Source organism: Leguminivora glycinivorella, chromosome 8 (assembly GCF_023078275.1).
Source record: "Leguminivora glycinivorella isolate SPB_JAAS2020 chromosome 8, LegGlyc_1.1, whole genome shotgun sequence".
NCBI lineage: Eukaryota > Metazoa > Arthropoda > Insecta > Lepidoptera > Tortricidae > Leguminivora > Leguminivora glycinivorella.
The window spans coordinates 16,315,943-16,336,936 of record NC_062978.1 but is presented as its reverse complement, the minus strand read 5'-3'; the positions used below and the strand labels follow the sequence as shown (position 1 = coordinate 16,336,936).

Genomic DNA, 20,994 nt, shown 5'->3' with positions numbered 1-20,994 from the left:
TTGAAAAATATGCGCAACTTTTTAGTAAGTCCGTAAGTACCTTTACATTATGTATGTAAAGTTATTGCAGCTCTGGTGGCTGTTTTTATAATATTTCTGGAAAATATATATTTCGAAAGTGTTAATATTTATTCGGGTTCTCTTATTTATCGCCGAAAATTGTATAGCCGAATATCACTTCCCAACTCACGTTTCGCCGAATTTCATTCCGCCGAATATTCATTTCCCAAATTATCATAATGTTTTTTTTTTTATTTGCCAACTTAACGTTTGGCCTTTTTCTTAAAAGGCCTTTTTGTAAAAACCAAACTTTCATGTTGCCGAATATTTTGCTTGGCGTAATATACAACTAGTTGTTTATTGTATAGGTATCAAATGTTTTATTGATCATCAACAATATGTATGGCGTATTTCGAAAAATATGCAATACTAAAGTCTTCTATGAAGTTCTTAATTTATTGACAGGGATGCAATTTTTACGTATAAATATTATTATTTAAAATAGTTACCTACTTACTTTTTTACAAATTGACAGGGATGCAATTTTTACGATTAAACAACAGTTTCGCCACTTTCTAAAACGAATAAATGGTGTTCTGCCTTTTCGCAGAAATATTATTATGTTTGGCCGAATTTCATTTGCCAAACAACGTTTGGCCGAAGTTTCATTTTGACAACTAACGTTTAGCAACTTTTATGCCATGTATGCCAACTTTTCATTTGGCAGAATTATTGAAAAGCAGATTATTATAATCCAACTAAACGTTTGGCAGACTAATCATTTGTCAAATGTTTCACTTGGTCAAATAACTTTTGGACAAATAACGTTTCGCAACGAAACATAACTATATATTTTTTAACATCACCCATTCGGAAAGGGTACTTTTCTTCCCTGTTAGGAGGGAGCAAAGTAGCACTTTTCTGTTCAAGGACTATGTTGCCAGCATAATTACATATGGCAGAGTCCAGTTAGGTGCGACGACGAGCGAAGCGAGGAGGAGCGTGTTAGGTTGACCGTGAGCAAACCGGAAAAAACTTTTTAATATAATAAAAACAATATTCTTGTAAAAAAGTAAGTAGGTAACTATTTTAAATAATAATATTTATACGTAAAATTAGTTTATCTTATCCGTTCGTGTCCATTCTAACTCATGCCACTGTCAAGGAAAGGAAGTTTGAGCATTGCAAGGAGTTAAACTTTGCCACCGAGTGAAATACAACATATTTCACTACACCTACACTACATTTTCAATCACTACAGTAGGAGAATGTGTAGATAAGAAATTACTTACTTAATAGTTTCTGATCAAATTGGTCGATTTGATCATCGGACTGACCTTTACAGTTGAATAAGGCAGAATTATTTCCGTTTGATCGAGCCTTTACATATTATAATACTTACTCCTCTTTTGCACATCATCTTTCATCAAAAGGAAAATAGCAAAAAATGAGCAAAAATGCAGGCGCAAGAAAAGTAAACTATACGCCTAGCTTCCCGCTGTAAATTTTGAATTCGCGCCTTTTTCTACGGCCAAGTGGGTCTGTTTAAGCAAGACGGTTAAATAAATAGATATTTTATTTTTCTGTGGTCGTTTTAACATAGTTCTCAAACGGCAAACTTGAACTGTCACTGTCAATGCCAGTTGAGTGACACAAGACTAGTACAAATGACAATTCAGATCGGTGAAATCGGCCTAAAGAAAACTTCGATAAGTTTTGCCGAGTAATTGGTTTCACTGATAATATTACTTTAATTTAAACTGTTAATATGGAGTACACTAACAAGGTAATTAGCGCTTATTGTTGATTCATTTATGCAAATGAGAGTTAAGGTTTATTAAGTTATTGCTCTTTATTATAGGACTTCCCTAAACTTAAGAACGATAGATTGTTAAGAGCTGCATTAGGACAAGAAGTAGATAAAGTCCCTGTGTGGGTTATGCGGCAAGCCGGCAGATATTTGCCTGAGTTTCAGCAAGTCCGCGCGCAGCACGATTTCTTCACTGTTTGTCGAACCCCAGAGCTCGCTTGCGAAGTGACCCTACAACCACTGAGGAGATACGAACATCTAGATGCCTCCATCATCTTCAGTGACATACTGGTTATACCACAAGCTTTGGGCATGACTGTGGAAATGCACCCAGGAGTGGTTAGTATTTTATTACCATTTTTCTGCAAATTATTGACCCCTTAAGTCTGAAAGTAAATGTGAGAGCTGAAAATAAATTTAGCAATATGCAGTATTTATTAGAGAAGTCATAGACTGTATAGAATAATTGAGATGCCAATTTCATTTCCAGTTTATAAATACTACATCATCTATCAAACTCAAACTTAGATGTTCAACTTAAAAGTCATATAATAGCAAAATTTTGTTTATCAGCATTATTCGGATAGTTGAAATGCTGTTAAAAAAGTCTCTTATCAAGATAATTTGAAAGTGATTGCCATGTATGATATGAGATATACAATGATAGACACCTATGCAACAACATACACAATTTCATGTTGATATTTCCGCCTGTTGTTACCTATTTATACTCTCACTCAACATTCTGTATATTTTTTACATGTAAAATGGTGCAATAAAGAATATTTACTTACTTCGACGACAACAACATACAAGGCGCAATCTGCGATTTTTTTTTGTAGCAGATAGCACCTTGTACATTGGTAGGTAAGGTGCAAAATTCAAAAATTGCAGATTGTACCTTATATGTTGTTGTCGTCGACTTATTTCAATGTTTTTTTAAAGGACTTATTTCTATCTTAGGTAAGTTTGCATGCATATATTTGTATGCACCCTTGTCATATGTATGAATGACTGTATGTGTTCTAAATAAATAAATACTGGTGCAAATCAAATGCAGATACACATTCAAAATTAATTTAATGAAATAGATGTTGATTGTTCAAGGATCAATATGGAAGTGTCAAATGACAATCAAAATTGTTCATTGGACTATAAGAGCTTGCCAACAAGCAAAGACCAATTCTTATGACACTACACAAGCACATTATTATTCACAAAAAAAAAATCAAAAAAAATCAAAATAATTTATTCAGCAAATAGGCCACAGGGGCACTTTTACACGTCACATGTACATAGGTATTTAAAAAAATATTTAAAATTGAGTTGAAATTACAATTGATACTATTATATACTAATTCTAAGTTCTAACTAAAGTTAACTCTATACAATTAATTAGAGATGTAGAAGGTCTCTAAATGTCGAATTACAACCAAGAACTACACTAAATTTTAATATAAAAAGTACAAATACAAAAAAAAAGTCTAAAATTACTTTAGAGGTGCAAATGACTCTAAATGTCACAACTAAAAATAAAATGTATATCTACTTGTACACATGTGCTTCTAAGCCTGTGCAGATTTAAATTCTACAATATTTCTGTATTTACAGGGCCCAGTTTTCCCTAAGCCGCTTGGTGGTCCTTCGGAAATTGATCAATTGCAAGAAGAGGGAGCAGTGTCCAGGTTACTGTATGTGGGCAAGGCGATCACACTTACAAGGCACAAAATAGAAGGCAAAGTACCTTTAATTGGATTTACAGGTGCACCTGTGAGTAAAAACTTAAATATTTTTTTATCACAATTGTTTAGTTTCAGAAGGAGATATTCTTTATATAATTTTAGATGAGTAATCACTTAATAAGTCATTATTTGTTTAGACAATTCTCAATGAGAAATTTCACACTGGTTAAAAGCACACTTGGAGCCTAAAAGATTCTTGAGGGCCATGGGTTTTAGTTAACACCTTTGCTGCAACAATTAAGTTAACTCGCAGTTAACCATACTTTGTATAAGATGTACCGGTACCGCAGCGAATGTGTTAACAAAAAATAATATGTACCAACATAAATTTTGCTTGAGATATTTGTTTAAATAATATTTTCATAAACTGCATGTTTGCAAATTAATCTAGGTTTTTTTCTGCTACACTACTCACAGTGCTTGTATTGTGGTTTGTCAATTAATTTCAGAAGAGATACATATTTTTTTGCTGGCATTGAGTTTTAAATTTAAATTATTAAATAGTCTGTTCTTTAATTTCAGTTTACATTAATGGGATACATGATTGAAGGAGGAGGCAGTAAGACCATGGCTAAAACCAAGGAGTGGCTGGAGAACTACCCTAAGGATGTCCATAAGCTCCTCAGTATGCTAACGAGAGTCATTATTGATTATTTAGTCATGCAGGTAAGCAAGGTTCCATTAATTTAATTTTTAGCTGACCATCCTGACTAATAATTGGTCACTAAACATACAACACTTTAAGTTTTCGCGCTTTGTACACATATTTAAAGTCACATACAGGTTGAACGCGATTAATTAACATTATTTTTACCTTTTTTCCCAACATTAATCGCGTTCGATCTGTATGTGACTTTAAATACTAAACATACAGCCTGGCAAAAAAAAAAGAGTAGAAATTAAAAACAGGCAACATCATCGTGTTGTCTCATATTTTCACACATACTGGTAATAAAGGGATGGCACTTTTTAATTTCTTCTCTCTTTTGCCAAGTTGCATAACTTGAAGTTTAAGAAAGCTTGTATTGTTCACTCTAAGGTTTATACTGCCCCAGAACTTACTTTCCAGATAAAATACCAGATTAGAGCTGTCCCTTAAAAAAAGGCATTAGCGAATAAACGAATAGATTGCCAGCTGTTTATTCATGAACAGAATAAAATCATTCATAAAATTGTAACGTCTAAGACAGTACTCTATTTATTTTGTATGTTAAGACAAGATAGGAGTCGGGCTAAGCTAACTCCTCAAAGTGTGATACAGTGTGAAGTTTAGAATAATACTTTGACGTTGTTCTGTTCTAGTTTGTGCAAAGTTAATACTTTAGACGGAATACATTGTATATGACTGACTCTCTTTTGTTTCCTTTATGTACAATAAAGCTTATACATACTTACATACATTAGCCGAGTCCACACAGAGCGAGGCAATTTCCTCGCGCGGCACAGAGAGTATGTAGAAGTGCCTAGGCCGGGGCAGTCCGCGCAATTTGCTCGGCCGAGAAACTTGCCTCAGCCTTGGCATATCTACATTGGACATTTGTGGCGCGAGCACATTGCCTCGCCACGTCTCGCTGTGTTGACAGGCTATTCAATATTGTTTATCAACTTCCAGGTTGAAAGTGGAGCTCAGTTGCTGCAGGTGTTCGAGTCCAGTGCCGACCATCTTACGCGGGAACAGTTCATTGAATTCTCTGCACCGTACTTAAAAGACATCAGAAGTGACGTACTTCAGAAAATCAAGGAGAAGAATTTGGAAAACGTCCCTATGGTAATCTTTGATTTAATTTGTAGTTTAGGCGAAGGCTAAATACATAATGTAAATCCGGAAAGATTACAATATTTTGTTCATTCCTTTGCCGTACATCATCATCCTCCTTGCGTTATCCTGGCATTCGAGCCTGGGGTGGGCTTTGACAACTAATCCCGAGATTTGGCGTAGTCACCAGTTTTACGAAAGCGACTGCCATCTGAACTGAACTACCAACCCGAAGGGTAACTGGGCCTTGTTGGAATTAGCCCGGTTTCCTCACGATGTTTTCCTTCACCGAAAAGCGACCAGCGCTTTTTTTCATGCCTTTGTAATTGTGAAAATGCATACCTTTGCCATACATACATTGTCACAATTACTTAGGTAGTGTTCAGATAATCCATAAATATTTTTGAGATTTACGTAATAGAATAATTCAAAATTATATTTCTTAATGATTATTTAATTATAAAATATACTTATTTTTATTCACAGACAGTGTTTGCAAAAGGAGGAGGACATTCTTTAGACGTTCAAGCTAAACTGGGGTACGAAACTCTCGGGTTAGACTGGACTGTGGACCCTATAGAGGCTAGGAAAATTGTTGGAGACAACATCACACTGCAAGGGAACCTGGACCCTCAAGATTTATATAAAACTCCGGTATGTTCATTTATTTATTTAAATGTTTACTGCAGATTCCAGATTTACTGTTTTGTGTCCCGATCCCGATAGTAGCAGCACCTCAGTAGCATGTAAGAGTTGATGACTATATATCAAATGTACTATAAATACTCCTTGAATTTTGCTACATAATTTACCTAATAAATTATACTTACTCATGTTTTTGTAATTATGACAAAAACAAGGAGGGTGTTGACTGTTGCAAGAATAAAACGTTTACATTATGATTGTTTCCATCAAACAAATTTTTACTTTACAGGAGGAAATCCGACAGATGACAATAGATATGGTGCGAAAATTCGGCAAGCACAGATACATTGCCAATCTAGGACACGGGATAACGCCGCAAACTCCGCTGGAGAGTATGACCGCATTTACTGAGGCTGTGCATGAAGCAGTTTGATACATTGTATCCTAGATTATTTTAGATGTCCACCATGGTAAGCATATGATGGACGCGACAGTATATCGCCCGCAAGATCCCCCCGTCACCCGTCCACCACCGACCCGCCCTCATCATCCTCCTTGCGTTATCCCGGCATTTGCCACGGCTCGTGGGAGCCTGGGGTCCGCTTTGACAACTAACCCTTAGACTACCCGGCTTACTCTAATTGTAATAAATACAGATCTACCCATCTGTATTTATTACATCTAACCTTACGGACGACATAAAGTCATACTCATCATATGTAGCCTGCAGGCAGTCTATCACAACTTGCGCTCTCGCTCGCGAGTCCATACTTGAAGTCGTGTTTGATTTATGGACTCGCGCGCGAGAACTCAAGTTAGTGCTAAACTGCCAGATGTTAAAAGCCAAGCTATCGGACATCTTAAAAACTATATTTAGAAGGTGGACAAAGATTTTCTAAGCAAACTAGTTGGGTTTCGTTATTGTTATATTAATTATGGTAATAAATGGTTTATTGTTTTCCTAGTATGTTTTTATTAAAAAAGAAAGACTTAAATATGTACAGACGAAGGTAATATAATTACATAGAGTAAGTTGTTTTCGTGTTTGTTCCGGGCATTTCTTCGTCATGGCTTCCGACTGACTTTTTCACGTACTGAAAACAAGAAAACAATAAAATTATAGTAACAGAAAATTTTCATCAATGCAGTATAAAAACTTTCTTTTGTCTTTAAAATAATATAGAAATCCTGTGACCAATTTTCCGACGTATATTAAAATTAAGCTATAAGATCATCTAAATATATAAAAGAAGAAGCTGACTGACTGACTGACTGACATATCAACGCACAGCCGAAACCGCTGGTCCTAGAGATTTCAAATTTGGCACGTAGGTTCCCTATATAGTGTAGAGGAGCACTAAGAAAGGATTTTCCAAAATTCACCTCCTAAGGGGGTTAAATGGGGGTTCAAAGTTTGTATGGGGAAACAAGATTAGTTTGACTAATTTATTCGAAACTTCACAAGAAGATTCCTTAAGACATATGACTGAATACGTGTTTCAGGTTTTTTGAAAATTTAACCCCTAAAAGGGTGAAAAGGGGGTGATAAAGTCAAAAAATCAATATGGGTATCGTTTTTATGGTTTATCGGGTCGCTGATCACGATAAATACAACGTTTTTAAAATCTAACGAGGCGGAAGTGAAATACCTTCTCCCCTGTTGTGGTGCAATGGGGTTTAAATATCAAAAAATATATATAAAAGAAGATATTGACTGACTGACTGACATATCAACGCACAGCCGAAACCGCTGGTCCTAGAGATGTCAAATTTGTCAAGTAGGTTCCTTATATAGTGTAGAGGAGCACTAAGAAAGAATTTTCCAAAATTCACTTCCTAAGGGGGTCAAATGGGGGTTCAAAGTTTGTATGGAGAAACAAGATTAGTTTGACTATTTTATTCGAAACTTCACAGGAAGATTCCTTAAGACATATGACTGACTACGTGTTTCAGGTTTTTTGAAAATTTAACCCCTAAAAGGGTGAAAAGGGGGCGATAAAGTCAAAAAATCAATATGGGTATCGTTTTTATGGTTTATCGGGTCGCTGATCACGATAAACACAACGTTTTTAAAATCTAACGAGGCGGAAGTGAAATACCTTCTCCCCTGTTGTGGTGCAATGGGGTTTAAATATATAAAAGATATTGACTGACTGATTGACATATCAACACACAGCCGAAACTGTTGGTCCTAGAGATTTCAAATTTGGCACATAGGTTCCTTATATGGCGTAGAGGAGCACTAAGAAAGGATTTTTCAAAATTCTCCTCTTAAAAGGGTGAAATGGGGGTTCAAAGTTTGTATGGGGAAACAAGATTAGTTTGACTATTTTATTCGAAACTTCACAGGAGGATTCCTAAAGAAATTTGACCCCTAAAGGGGTGCAAAGGGGGTAAAGTCAAAAGCACAATATGGGTATCGTTTTTATGGGTCGCTGATCACGATAAATACAACGATTTTAAAATTTAATGAGGTAGAAAATAAATTTTCTCCCCTGTTGTTGTGCAATGGGGTTAAAATATCCAAAATAGCCATAAGTATAGCTTTAGTTTTTATCTTTACTTCTGGTTCAAGAGATTTCAAATTAACACGGAAGTTCCTTAGAGGAGCACTAAGAAAGGATTTTTTAAAGTTCACCTCCTAGCATGATAATTTGACAGGGGCAAGGACAGGGCCAGGGATAGGGACAGGGACAGGGACAGGAACGGGATAGGGTTAGGGACAGGGATAGGGACAGGGACAGGGACAGGGGCAGGGACAGGGACGGGGACGGGGACGGGGACGGGGACAAAGATAGAGATAAGAATAGGGATTGGGGTCGGAATAATCGGTCGGCAATCGATATCAAGGCAGTGTAAAATGCAGGTGGCTCAGTGGGAAGGTATTAGTAAGTAGGCATCGGCGAGTATAGTTTATTTTTTACATAATTGTAACAGTGTTTGACGGTGTATGATTAGTACCAATAAATGTATCTATCTATCCTGCATCCGTAATAACTATTACATTCAATGTGCTGTAAGAAGATCGTTGCTTGCTTGCCTTTTATATGTTTACGATTGCAATAAGTATAAGCAAAATGGAAAAAATTGTAAGCGATAATGCAAGGAAGTACTTTCTACCCTACCGACCATAGCGTCGAGATACTGGCTATGTGGGTTGTATGAAGTTTCCCCAGTATAAATATTTAAATAGGTAAAATACATACATATTCGTACCTACTACCTACGCTGTGGTCGCTTTGTAACAATTCTACAATCATTGCAAGAATTTATTTTAAAGCAATAGTAATATGTGTAAGGTACAGTCAGCCAAAACCGGACCGTACAGCAAATAGATCAGTTACAATGGCCCTCCAGTCGAGAATGGCCCCGCTTTACCTTAATCGAAATAATCGCGGACATCTGTACCTACAAAGAAACCTAAGGATCCAAATGAAAATCTTATTTTTTGTAAACGTTTCAATAAGAATACTTTTATTACGCGGGCGAAGCCGCGGGTAAAAGCTAGTAATTATATATCAGTTCACTCCATCGTAGGCCACGTCTTTGCCTTTGGCTAGTCTGTGGTCAAGAGTAAGCCCATTTATAAATAAATAAAAAACCGGCCAAGTGCGAGTCGGACTCGCCCACCGAGGGTTCCGTACAAACTTTCTTTCAAACTACCTAGTAAAAATAATCTCATATTTTCATATAACTCTATATAATGACTTGACTAGAAGACAAAAGTATAGGCACTAATGAGTATTATTGTGTATAGCGCCATCTCCCGGTCAATTTGCTAACTAATTTGCGCGACCTGGTTTTTCAGGGATAATTCTTTATACTGTTAACCGATTTAAACAGTTTTTACTTTATTGGACAGAAGATGGTTTACGTAACATCTCGTATTAATTTTAAGCACGATATACATCCGCAAGGGTGGGTAAATTGAAAGTAAAAATCTGAAAAGTTTTTTGTGAATTAAAAAAAAGTATTCAACATACAAACACGATTATATTTTTCCTGTATAGCATAAAACCAATGTTTACTAAAATTTTCATAATTTTTCGTTGGTAAACTTCGGAGATAAGGGGGGGGGGGAACGGTATTTTTTTTTTTACATTTTCCTTCAAAATTCTTTTTTTTTTCCTCAACAAAAAAAATATAAAAAATAGTTTATTTACGTTCAATTTGAGCTCTTTCCAACGATACCCCACTTGACCTAGTACTTGAAATTTACAGTTTGCCCCCCTTTCATTTTGGTCATTTTCTACAATTAAAATTAATATATTTAAAAAAATTATACTTTCTATTTGTAGAGGTTTACAATGTTCACAACTATTCCAAATTTCAAGTTGATAGCATTAGTAGTTCTCGAGATATTTAGGAATGTGACAGACGGACAGACAGACGGACAGAGTCGCACCATAAGGGTTCCTGTTGTACCTTTTTGGTACGGAACCCTAATAATAATAAAAAAAAAAGATACCAATCCACATTGGAACAACGTAGGAAATATGGGCCACAAATCCTCTCGCACATAAATGTATTTTCTCCGGGCTGTCCGGTACGAATCACCATCATATACGGACATGTTATTGGTAGTGGCGGTATGCATGGACCAGGGTCAGGGGGTCCATCATAGCATATGTTGGTTACCTGAGGGTTGACTTGAATCTGCTCGTCCATCTCCTGAATGTACTGGTGCAGCTTGGTGCATGCCGCCATTTGCTGTTCAAGCACGCACAGCGTTTCAGGAGACGCGTACTTCTCCGGGCTGTCTAGGAACACCACCATGCCGTCCTTCTGGTTTATCATGGCGTATATTTCGCCCTCTTCGATCTATAAATAACATGTGTCCATAATATAAAGAAATTTAGATACTGGTCCCACCAAAATGGAGTAAGCGATGAGCAGGGCCCGTAACTTTCATGCCGATGACATACATTTGACGTCACGCTGCATATAGGATGATTCAAGAGTTTTATTTAATAATTAATCATTATTCATCAATCATTTTAATCATGACTTCAAAACTAATCTATTCATGCGTGAAATAATTATACCTACTTGACTTGATACGCGAAAAGTAATATATTTGTTTATTTTTTTACATCCGTTTTATTAAATATGTTTGTTACCATATTTCAATACATTATTAAAACAAAACAAATTGTTTCACGCATCGAGTAGGTATTAATTATTCCACGTCTGAATAGCTTATTTTTGAAGTAATTTGTACATGATAAAAATTGATTCATGAATAATGATTAATTATTACAATGAAACTATTTGAATCATCCTCCTCCTGACGCAGCGTGACGTAAAATTGATGTCATCGGCATGAAAGTTACGGGCCCTGGCGATGAGCTATCGACGAAAGAAACTAAACAAGATAGTCGCCCGCGTGTAAATAAAAGAGATAGCAAGCGATTTATAGTCCATCGCTCAGCGACGAACTAATTAAACTATAACTCGCTCACGCTATCATCGCGTCTCATTTATTTATACAGGAGCGACTATCCTTTGTTAGTTTCTATAGCCAATAGCTCATCGCTTACTAGCTTTTGGTGATGGGATCAGAGTTGTAAGAAAATATTAGATAAGTAACCGGCAACCTTCAAATTTAGGGTGAATAGGCATTTTCTGGGCGAGCTCACTCCATCGTAGGCCACGTCTTTGCCTTTGGCTAGCCTGTGGCCAAGAGTAAGCCCATTTATAATTAAACGAAAAAAAAAGTGGTTTAGTTTTTTCATATGATCGCCTTCTTAAATATTATTATTGCCTGTCATAAAAATACATAAATAAATATTGGGGACACCTTACACAGATCAACTTAGCCCCAAACTAAGCAAAGCTTGTACTATGGGTGTTCAGCGACGATACACATACTTAAATAAATAAATACATACTTATATACATAGAAAACATCCATGACTCAGGAACAAAATATATACAGATATATTGAGTCTGTGCTCATCACGCAAATAGATGCCCTTTCCGGGATTCTAACCCAGGACCGCGCCTCGGCAGGCAGGGTCACTACCGACTGAGCCAGACCGGTCGTCAAACACATGCTGTGTAAGAAACTATTTTTAACCCCCAACGCAAAAACGACGGGGTGTTATAAGTTTGACATGTCTGCCTGTCTGTTTGTTTGTCTGTCTGTGTGTGTGTATCTGTCTGTGGCATCGTAGCTCCCGAACGGATGAATCGATTTATGTTTAGTTTTTTTTTGTTTGAAAATGAAAATCGGTCTACTACTTATGTCGCGGTCGGGGGTTTTTTTTCAAAATTTTAATTTTGTGGTTAGGTTAGTTTCTTACCATATTAAGAATGTATGTCTCCGCCTGCTGCGGGCCGGCGAGCTGCACCCTGGACGCCACGTCGCTGAGGGACAGCGTCAGGAACGTCTTGGTCAGCCTTTGAATGTTCTTCTTGTACATGGAGTTTAAAACCTGAAATGAGAGGAATAAACAATGAAAAACTAAAATCACCTTATATTCTCAGGTGACCCTTTCGAATTTCATTTGTGAAATGCAAAAATTATCAACGCAAATTATTACGGAAGTACAGTGCGACATAAAGCAAATTTTTGGCGTGTTTTGCGTTCTACGTCAAAAATATGACAGTTACGTAGAAAATAGCGCCCTCGTTTATTTCCTATAATGTTCGCGAGTCACTTGTGTTGTGGAGGATTAATTATTTATTTACAAGTAATCATTATTGCACAAAACAAAATGTACAAATAGCGGACTTGATGCCTAATGGCAATCTCGGCAGTACGAGTTGACCATCAGGTCTCCGGCCGACCAGAGACACGTAAAAAGGTGCTAGAGGTGTCTATTCCAATAACTCTAAGAAACTTATGATATTACTATAAGATTTAAAAAAATCCTTACTTGATTAACTATTCCCATGTTCTGATCCCTGACGAATGTCTCGCGATGTTTGATGGCTGCATGCTGCGACGTTGCCAGCTCGTGGTAGGCTACGGACAGTGGCTTCAGAAACCTTCCTACTACTTGCGATGTGTATTTCGGCATGGGTAGAATCTGCAATGAAAGAATCCATACTAATATTATAAATGGGAAAGTGTGCGTGTGTCTGTTTGTTTGTCCTTCTGCGAGGAGACGAGGAGGAGGAGGACGAGGGCTTCGGCGAGGATAACATAGGCTACCTTTTGTCTCTCTCTGACCCCCTATTTCCCCAAAATGGGGGGGGGGGGTAGATTGTATTCCGCAATTTTCGAATTTAACGCGAGGGAAGCCGCGGATAAAAAACCGGCCAAGAGCGTGTCGGGCCACGCTCAGTGTAGGGTTCCGTAGTTTTCCGTCATTTTCTCAAAAACTACTAAACCTATCAAGTTCAAAACAATTTTCCTAGAAAGTCTTTATAAAGTTCTACTATTGTGATTTTTTTTTTATATTTTTTAAACATATGGTTCAAAAGTTAGAGGGAGGGGGACGCACTTTTTTTTTCCTTTAGAAGCGATTATTTCCGAAAATATGAATATTATCAAAAAACGATCTTAGTAAACCCTTATTCATTTTTAAATACCTATCCAACAATATATCACACGTTGGGGTTGGAATGAAAAAAAAAATCAGCCCCCACTTTACATGTAGGGGGGGTACCCTAATAAAACATTTTTTTCCATTTTTTATTTTTGCACTTTGTTGGCGTGATTGATATACATATTGATACCAAATTTCAGCTTTCTAGTGCTTACGGTTACTGAGATTATCCGCGGACGGACGGACGGACGGACAGACAGACATGGCGAAACTATAAGGGTTCCTAGTTGACTACGGAACCCTAATAAGTAGGTGGACATAAAAACGAAACAAGATGTAAGTAAACTACACAAAATACCCTGTCATAAAAATTAATCAATAAAATGTACTGTCTCTGTTTAACTTAGTTTCATTTCATCTCACTTGGTAAGAAGGAATAAGGAAAACATACTGAGCGAGAGGCACGACAGAGACATCTGTCCTTTTCTAAATGTTTCTATTCAGAAAAATAACGATTCTTTTTAGGGTTCCGTAGTCAACTAGGAACCCTTATAGTTTCGCCATGTCTGTCTGTCCGTCCGTCCGTCCGTCCGTCCGTCCGTCCGTCCGTCCGTCCGTCCGTCCGTCCGTCCGTCCGTCCGTCCGTCCGTCCGCGGATAATCTCAGTAACCGTTAGCACTAGAAAGCTGAAATTTGGTACCAATATGTATATCAATCACGCCAACAAAGTGCAAAAATAAAAAATGGAAAAAAATGTTTTATTAGGGTACCCCCCCTACATGTAAAGTGGGGGCTGATTTTTTTTTCATTCCAACCCCAACGTGTGATATATTGTTGGATAGGTATTTAAAAATAAATAAGGGTTTACTAAGATCGTTTTTTGATAATATTAATATTTTCGGAAATAATCGCTCCTAAAGGAAAAAAAAGTGCGTCCCCCCCCCTGTAACTTTTGAACCATATGTTTAAAAAATATGAAAAAAATCTCAAAAGTAGAACTTTACAAAGACTTTCTAGGAAAATTGTTTTGAACTTGATAGGTTCAGTAGTTTTTGAGAAAAATACGGAAAACTACGGAACCCTACACTGAGCGTGGCCCGACACGCTCTTGGCCGGTTTTTTATTTATTTTAACATCAGCAACAAGGTAAGCGATATTGACGTATCTTTTTATTTATTTTTGTTTTTTAACCTTTAACTCCCTCAAAAATGTAATAATTAAAACTCACCTTTCCATGTAAGATGAGTGAAACTAAAATGTACTTCTTGTAGGCTTCAAGCATGATGTGAGAGACCACCATTGCCGGCACAGTCACTACAACTTCAAAGAAGTAGAGGGCCCGTTCATAGTTCTTCATTGCCAAGTAAATCATTCCTCCGTAGTAATAGTATAGCAGGAAGTGTTTGGAGTCATTGTTACCGCCCAGCTGAAATAGAGGATATATATGTACAAAAATACTTGAACAGCTGGGTCTACCCAGAACGTGCAGTCTTGCACAGCAAGAGGCCAACAGATGTGCCTCGGTCGAGGCAGGTCTCAAAAAATTTAGTCTATATAGGCAGTTTGCTGCTGGCAGCTCGCAACACATTTTTATACAAGAGACACATCAGTGCAAAAACTTGTAAATAATGATGTATTCTTTACCTCAGAACTAATTCCAGTAACATCAGTATCCAGGAACTCAATTGCAGGTTTCATGCATTTAGACAACAAGCATAGCTGGCATAAGTCCGCATGTATAGAAGTGAGCTGCGAGTCAAACAGCTGTATTTTCCGTATAGCCTTCTTTAGAATTTCTATGCCTCTAATTGGTTGCTTGAGGTCAACAAGGTGGTCTGTCAGTAGATGGCAAAGATCGGCATCTGAAAATATTATGGATGATATTTTAACATTTTAGAAGAGTAATTATGACGAAGGGTAGATATTAAAGTTTTATTGAATAAATAAGCAAATAAAGTAAATAATAAGTACAAACAAAAATCCACAGCACAGGCTTCGTCAAATATAGTATCTATGTCATGTCAAGTACGTTATTAACATATATATATATATATAAAAAGGAACACAACATACACCTAAATCTAAAATAACCCTCCCTGAATCGTACCTGGCTCAAACGTCCCCATTATACCCGCCGCATTTCCCCGCTGAACTGCAATGGAGACCTGTTGGACCAGATACGACCCAGAACGAGGATCGCAGCCCCTCTCCCGTAAACGACGCCCTAATTCCCTGAAAAAGGAGCGAGCCTCTGAACCCCAAGGCCCCGCTGTCTCAATTGCCACCGGCACAACGTCATAAGCGGTTTCCAACGCGGAGTACTTTGTGTGCTTAGACTTTGCCGCGGACTCCGCCGCTGAGCCAGCACAACTTGTAGTCTGCCTCAAATGGGATGCAGCGTAAGTGCTGACACAAGTTGCATCCCACACGAGACAGCGCCCCCTTCGCCACGGAACCAAGGTCAGTCCGTCTGGCCGTTTGCCGTCTGTGCGACTCAACCCCGGTGGCTCCAAGACGCAAGGCACATTGGCAGAGACCAACGCGCGACGCACGATCTCGTTAATTGATTGATGCCTCGGGAACCGCCCAGCACACCTTTGGCAACTAAGGCCGTGGTGCCCATCTTCCTCAACCATCACTCCACAACGGCAACGGTGAGCCTCACACACCCTTGCCCCCAGCCTAAGAGCCGCTGAAATTCGTAACGAATCATTATCTAACAGCGTACCAAGCTGAGGCGAAGGCAAGGCATGTAACCACGCCCCAGATTCAGCCCGTTCGAGGGCTTTAAGGCGCGCCAGAACAACGCCCGATGCACCACTCACCAGCGAATCATACACCCGCTTGCTCAATATGTCATCCCACTGTTTTTGGATAACAGGATTGTCAGGCCGCTTACCGCAGGGGATTGTGTCCGACCACTGTGCAAGTGCATCAGAAACGTACGAGACTGGAAATTGCCGCCATATTCAGGGTAAATGCGAGCGACAAGATCCGCAGCCCCGTGAGCTGATGCAAGAAATGCAACTAGTCCCAACCCCTCAACCGCGCATATCCCTAGACCCCCATATCTTATGGGAAGAGCAGCCTGAACCCACTGGGTGTTGCTCAGTTCCACGTTCAACACCATCTCCAAAGTCACCCTGAGCTCACGATCGATTTCCTTAGCCAAATTTCCACGTTGGGGATGTTCTGAGGATGTAAGTCATCCGAGGCGTGGCAAAACAGTTCCGTAACAGCGTCAAAGCGACATGGGATGACAAATTGAGCAAATGGTCCCTAACATTAACGAGAGCATCCTTCTTCATCCGTAAAGCCGCGCTGACCCCCTCAAGAAAAATAGGCGCCCCCAATAATGATAACCCCGTCTTGTCAACCATTTTAATCCCAGGCAATAGAGACTCCAAATTATCCAAATGAAATTTCGACACTGGCCCGCACGTGAAAAGCTCGCACTTTGTTGGGTTCACCTCTAAACCCACATTTTTCAAGGCTGGTATCAATAGCTGTAAGTCCTCCAAGGGTAGATTGGTATGTACAACATCATAAACATCTTTAAGGGTTGTATTCCTACCTACCTGTTAAATTTTTGATCAAATTTGTATTGGATTTTATACACCGTGGGCCTGAATAACCCGAAAATTTTAACAGTGCATTCATGACCACATTTAGAGACTATAAACTTCAAACTTGGGTAAATTCATTCTGCTTTAAGGTTGAATTTATAAAAAATATAATATGATCTGAAAGATAATCAACCTTATAGCAGAATGGATTTACCCAGTTTTGAAGTTAAGCAACACAAATGTCATATAAACTTTTCTGGATATCTCCTAGTTCAGAGTTATTACCAATTGAAAAAAAGAATTCTTACTGTTACTCAGTACAAAAGGCTTTTAACGTTGATGCCATTATGGAGAATAGACTCACTATCCTCATTGATAGATGAGATAGCGTAATGAGAAAGTGAAATGCTGTCCTCACATAATTTCTTTTTTGACAGCTTATTATAAAGAAACATAACATAACCATATACTTACACAGGTCAGGTGCAAATCGGACTTGCTCTCCATTGCAGTTATTGATAAAATCATGGATTTGTTGGAACATCACAGTTCTATCAACATCATTGTTTCCCTGTAACAATAAAACCATAACTCAAGGATTCAAGTCTGGCACAGCTTGTATTCTTGCTCACGAGTCCATGTATACGTACTGTCAACAACACAACTGTGAATACAAAGTGCCAAAAATATGTATACAGAACTTTATTGCCTGTACATAAAGGTGTGTATACATATTTTCAGCACTTTGTCTGTATTCACAGCTGTGTTGTTGACTGTACTAGTGTAACTTCAAGTATGGGTTTTTTGCGCAAAAGCACAAGTTCTGTTAGACTTGCAAACATTTAGCAAAAGGATTCAATCAGTAATTCCAGGAGTCGCCAAATTCTTTGTGGGACCACAATGGTGATCTTGTCCCTACAATCTGAATCCCAGGAGGAATTAATTGGTGACTCCTGAGCTCTATACAGCCTTCAAGTGGCAGGACTTGGCTTTCAAAGCCAAATTATAGACTGATCAAAATGAAATCAAAGTTCTAGCATCTCAAAAATTATGTATATCATTTGCAGGGAGTGGAACTGACCATCTCAAAAATTATGTATACATATCATTTGCAGGAAGTGGAACTGCAAGTAGCGACAAACACATTTTGTGATATCAAAATTAAAGGATAAGAATGGAGAATATTGCAAAATGCCTAGTCCTGTACCTTATTTAGATAGAGCATCAGACGTAAGTTGCAAAAAAATTATAAATGATTGGAAAATTATTTATCCCACCTTAATGGTAACCAACAAAGTAGGATGTTTTACTAAACACACTCACAAATAAGCAAATTTATATTTAAGTTAGTAAAAAAATAACCTCTTTATTCTCAAAATAAGTATTGAACTTTAATACAGTATTCCAGCATAATCTGCATCAATAGCACACATAGCCTATGCTTACCTGTGGTAGTGAAAATTTAGCAACAAGGACGGCTAAAACACCAAGCGAATGTTGCTGGATGTCTAGAGTCTCCAAAACAGTGGTAAGGTGGGCGCTGTTCCTCTGAAGAACTTCGTCAGACTTTCCAATTATATCACACAGTTCCCGAAAATTCCCTGAATAAATAGCACAAAGTTTTAATTTTATTACAACAAAAATATTAGCACCGTCATGTGAAGGATACATAGGACATAGCTTCATAGTGGTGAAGAAAACACAACAAACAGCAATGAATAGCCAATCTAAAAGTAACAATACTAAGTAATAAAAATTCAACTAACCAGATCCAGACATGGCTCTTACATTGTTCACAAATTGTTCCAGTGGTGATGCCATTTTCAGTTAATCGTATATTTTGTCTTAAAACGTAAGAAAAAACAGACGTATTGAACTGACCAAGAAACTAGAACTATTTTGTTTATTCAAATCAAAATGTGAACAATTTCCCGTTCAGTCGCAGTCAAGATAAATTTGACCGGACCGGACCGGACGTACAATTACAAACGTCAAAAATGTCAAAATTGATGCGTATTATGCTGAGGTCCGTTCCAAAACAAGAAAAAAACTAATTCAATTCGACATCAAAACAACTACTATAGCCTGTCAACCAAATTTTGGCAGTAGCAATGTACATCAAACTAAAGTATGGTATCCCTATGAAAGGAACAAAAACCAGCAATGTACGTCGAACCACGGAAGTATAACTAAGGCTCCCCACAGACAGTCTTAAAAATTCATAATCTTAAAAAAAACTTGTATGCAATCTGACAGTTCAGATCTGTCAGTGTCTTGTCAGTGTCAGTTTGAACTGTCAGATTGCATACAAGTTTTTTTTAAGATTATGAATTTTTAAGACTGTCTGTGGGGAGCCTAAAGCATGGAAGCCATGCTAAAATAAGAGCTCGGTGACATGTATCTTACTCACACCACACTATTACCATTTTTGTATGAGCGAATGAGACAATATTCCACAACTTCTTTCGTTTTCTCGAAGGTTGTCCCTAAATGCTGATGTCAAAACGGACCTGGGGTCCATTTATTATACGGCAAAATTAAATATACGTTTGTCATTTCACACTCGGTCTCCATCTTTGACAACTGTACATAGTCGTATTATATTGGTTCGAGTTTTTAGCGCGACTTCAATGGTCGTCTTGACGATATTTATTTATTTTGTGAGGATTTCTGATAGATCGTGGCAAATATAGCTCAGTGTATATTTGTGATAGTTCCAAGTTTCATTTCTGACTATGGCTTGTGTGATCAAGTGTTGCAAATCACATTCAGGAAGAAAAGAAAACACGCAAGAGGTTATATCATTTCATCGGTAAGTTTCTTGAGTTTTTGATAATATTTATTGATACGACCTGGCAGAAATATAAATGTACATATTAGTAGTTTATACAATTCAAATCTTATTCAATTCTGTATAGATTTTTGCATATTTTTTAGAAGTTTTCTCAAACTCGGAAAGGTTATGTTTTTTAGCATAGTGATGTGATGTGTTTTATCGACCTTGCAATAATAACCTATCAATATTCATACCTTAAAAACGCCATCAATGATTATTGTTCTTTGTTATGATTCTCTTGTTATTTAGCTATTTTACAAATTCAACTTTATATATTTCTTAGATTTCCGAAGAAGAAGACCGGAAACACGAAGTTCAAGGTGCGATGCTCGCAGTTCCTTTACTCCCAAAACTCCACCAAAAAGAAGGCCAAGAAGCTGAAATGGAGCAGGCCCCCAGATGTCTCCCCAGGTGTCTACCTTTGACAATTGTACATAATCGTATTATATTAGATCAAATATCTCGGCGGTCGTCTGGCCGATTTTTAATTTAATTGTATTTATTCCTGATGGATAGTTGATGATTCTGCTAAATTCTTATTTGTGATGTGTTCAAGTTCCTTGTGTGATTATGGCTTGTGTGATTGAATTAAGGACTGTAATTCACGTACATGGAGAAAAGAAAACTCCCAAGAACCTGCTGTGTTTCATTAGTGAATTTCGGTCAGTTATTGATATTATTATTTGTAGGATCTAAACAAAGCATAAAATACGATCTTTTCATAGTTTATATAATAACTACTACCATGTTAAATTCTGTTCTGAAGTTTCTCCAAACTGTTTTTAGGTTATGTTTTTGTACTAGTGATGTGTCATTTTTATCGACGTCCCGACATTAACTCTATTGACATTCTTGCATTGAAAAGGACATAAAAATGATTAATGATGATCAGGTATCACAGACTGGGTAAATGGTAATGTAACATTTCTAGTGAATTAAACTTATAGTATTTTTTAGTTTTCCAGAAATTCTCAAACATTATTAAAAAGAAACTAAAAATAGATGAAACTATTGAAATAATAAATTTTGGTACCTACACTGCCGTTTTGTTTTATTTTCTATTTGATAGAGAAAATATTATTGAGGTAAGTATAAGTAGATTCTTGAGTGGTGGACTAGAAATTAATACAGGGATGCTACACG

General features: G+C 37.5%; 3 protein-coding genes across 3 annotated transcripts; 2 read left to right on the top strand and 1 right to left on the bottom strand.

The window, feature by feature from the left end:
• Positions 1–1,647: 1,647 nt before the first annotated feature.
• On the top strand, positions 1,648–6,914 carry LOC125228938 (uroporphyrinogen decarboxylase). The gene is made up of 7 exons (XM_048133658.1): positions 1,648–1,786; positions 1,862–2,149; positions 3,422–3,580; positions 4,075–4,218; positions 5,165–5,320; positions 5,795–5,962; positions 6,243–6,914. The coding sequence occupies exons 1-7, from the start codon at positions 1,769–1,771 to the stop codon at positions 6,384–6,386; spliced, it is 1,077 nt and encodes a 358-aa protein (XP_047989615.1). The 5' UTR covers positions 1,648–1,768; the 3' UTR covers positions 6,387–6,914.
• Positions 6,915–6,933: 19 nt separating this feature from the next.
• Positions 6,934–19,016, bottom strand: LOC125228937 (COP9 signalosome complex subunit 3). Its single transcript, XM_048133657.1, has 9 exons — positions 18,782–19,016; positions 18,462–18,616; positions 17,490–17,586; positions 15,094–15,311; positions 14,678–14,875; positions 12,835–12,987; positions 12,259–12,390; positions 10,592–10,774; positions 6,934–7,047 (listed from the first exon to the last, which is right to left on the bottom strand). Exons 1-9 carry the CDS (start codon positions 18,834–18,836, stop codon positions 6,973–6,975), a joined length of 1,266 nt encoding a protein of 421 aa, XP_047989614.1. The 5' UTR covers positions 18,837–19,016; the 3' UTR covers positions 6,934–6,972.
• Positions 19,017–19,376: 360 nt separating this feature from the next.
• Positions 19,377–20,495, top strand: LOC125229172 (60S ribosomal protein L38-like). The gene is made up of 2 exons (XM_048133961.1): positions 19,377–19,827; positions 20,135–20,495. Exons 1-2 carry the CDS (start codon positions 19,751–19,753, stop codon positions 20,274–20,276), a joined length of 219 nt encoding a protein of 72 aa, XP_047989918.1. The 5' UTR covers positions 19,377–19,750; the 3' UTR covers positions 20,277–20,495.
• The last annotated feature ends 499 nt before the right edge of the window (positions 20,496–20,994 follow it).

Excerpts from the sequence above, each read along its gene's own strand:
- LOC125228938 (XM_048133658.1), top strand. Across the intron at positions 4,219-5,164 it reads TTGATTATTTAGTCATGCAG|GTTGAAAGTGGAGCTCAGTT; the intron begins GTAAGCAAGGTT and ends ATCAACTTCCAG. Across the intron at positions 5,321-5,794 it reads ATTTGGAAAACGTCCCTATG|ACAGTGTTTGCAAAAGGAGG; the intron begins GTAATCTTTGAT and ends TTTTATTCACAG.
- LOC125228937 (XM_048133657.1), bottom strand. The coding sequence starts at position 18,836 with ATGGCATCACCACTGGAACAATTTGTGAACAATGTAAGAGCCATGTCT. Across the intron at positions 18,617-18,781 it reads AAGAGCCATGTCTGGATCTG|GGAATTTTCGGGAACTGTGT; the intron begins GTTAGTTGAATT and ends CTATTTATTCAG. Across the intron at positions 14,876-15,093 it reads TTACTGGAATTAGTTCTGAG|CTGGGCGGTAACAATGACTC; the intron begins GTAAAGAATACA and ends CCTCTATTTCAG.
- LOC125229172 (XM_048133961.1), top strand. The coding sequence starts at position 19,751 with ATGGCTTGTGTGATCAAGTGTTGCAAATCACATTCAGGAAGAAAAGAA. Across the intron at positions 19,828-20,134 it reads GAGGTTATATCATTTCATCG|ATTTCCGAAGAAGAAGACCG; the intron begins GTAAGTTTCTTG and ends TATATTTCTTAG.